The sequence below is a fragment of the Echinops telfairi genome, unplaced genomic scaffold (genome assembly GCF_000313985.2).
Source record: "Echinops telfairi isolate 266 unplaced genomic scaffold, ASM31398v2 ScPeMD7_7412;HRSCAF=8450, whole genome shotgun sequence".
Taxonomy (NCBI): Eukaryota; Metazoa; Chordata; class Mammalia; order Afrosoricida; family Tenrecidae; genus Echinops; species Echinops telfairi.
Window position 1 is genome coordinate 10,574,973 of NW_022111312.1, and position 1,688 is coordinate 10,576,660.

The 1,688-nt window shown below is 46.5% G+C and overlaps 1 protein-coding gene across 1 annotated transcript in view; it reads right to left on the reverse strand.

Annotated features, from left to right (window-relative positions):
- Positions 1 to 1,688, reverse strand: part of OASL (2'-5'-oligoadenylate synthetase like) — an 18,288-nt gene that overhangs the window by 11,489 nt on the left and 5,111 nt on the right. Inside the window, exon 3 of the mRNA XM_013006402.2 lies at positions 778 to 953. Coding sequence (XP_012861856.1) covers positions 778 to 953 — 176 coding nt within the window. The remainder of the gene's footprint in view (positions 1 to 777; positions 954 to 1,688) is intronic.

Below are 1,688 nucleotides of genomic sequence, written 5' to 3' on the forward strand. Positions count from 1 at the left end.
AAAAAAAAAAAAAAGAAAGAAAGAGAAGTGATGGATGTTCTTATATCTAGGCTAAGATCCCATGTAAATAGCATCATTTTTACTTTATAAACATATTGGGTTTCTGAGGCAGGTCTCCTTTAAAGCTTCTGAGCTAAGAGTGGGGGAAAAAAACAAAACGGAAACCACCCAAAAAACAAACAAAACCCAACTCCACTCAGCACTGTGGAGTGGACTCATAGTGACCCTTGAGGGCAGGGTAGCACTGTCCCAGGTGGCCATTTTGCCACCAGGAGGAGGCCCCTTCCCTCCCAGAAATGTGTAGATATGTGTGTTTGTGTGTGTGCTCGAGCGTAATCATGCACTCTGGAAAACAGCCCTATTAGATCGGGAGCTTAACTACCTGGTGAATTTTGTGCTACATTGGTTTTTGACCCAATGATTAAAATGGTAACAATCCAGCCCCTCATTCTCTTTGTCTTTTTGACACTTTTTAAAAGCTATTTTCCAAAAGAACAATTTGTTTATGGCAGCATCTATGTGTAGCCAGCTCTCCCCATCTCTCCCGCACTGTAGAACCCTTACGGAGAGCAAGTGGGAGCAAATTCATGAGTGGAACAGAGATTACTAAACAAATAGACCATACCAAGGAACTCAGCCTGATTTCACTGGACCCATACCCCAGCAGGGGTTAAAACTGCTTAGCCATACTGTTTGGATGGGGTTGAGTTTGTTACCTAGGTTAATGATCTGTTTTGATGGATATATAAAAAAAACTCCAATCTGATAGCCCCTCACCTGCAGGTACCAGTGCTTTACCAGCCTCAGGAGGTTTTTTAGCTTTGTCGGCCGATGCTTCACAAAGTCCCTCTGCAGCTCGCTGAAGGACGGAGAGAATATTCCTGGGTAACCGTGGGCCTTAATCAGACTCTCATAGACCTCAGGTGGCGGCTGAACATTGGGAACCAAAGGCCCTGAGGAGAGAGGAAGCAAAGGGAGAGAACGGAGAGGAGGGAGCCTCAGGGTGATACGCAGGCCACGAGGGAGGGCCTACTGATTCAGTGGTGTCCCCTCTCCAGAGAAACCTGAAGTCTCACACTCTCAGCGATCAAAGCTATGTCTTCATGGCTTGTTCTTCTGATGAGATTCTTTCCCTGGACAATGGAAATTCCCATTCCTTAGGCCACTCCCTTGATGTCCCCAAGACCCCCTGTTCTCCTGAATGTCTGTTTTGGAGCTTTTTTCTCTGTGATTATTTTAACCTCCAAATACCTATAGGGGAGATGTAGCCTAGGTTAAGAAAGCTGGGCTGAAGGAGAGTGTTTGCCTCAGGGAGTATGATTGTCCATGACAGACATCCCTAATCCATCCCCACACTCCATGACAGACATCCCTAATCCACCCCCACACTCCATGACAGACATCCCTAATCCATCCCACACTGCATGACAGACATCACTAATCCATCCCACACTCTTTCTTGTTAAGATTGGGTAACATCCTGGCACCTTTGCCCTGTAGCTCTCCAGACAGTTATTAAGAGCTGGCACATGAGGTGAAACCTATTTATCATCTGGGGTTGTAGCCCAAAATTGTTTAACCCACACAGCCAGGACGCTTGGCCTGAAGGCAAACAAAAAGTACCAGAGAGGTCAAGGCCAGGAGAAGCAGCCCCGAGCCAATGACTCGGGGAAGTTGGCAGATAAACA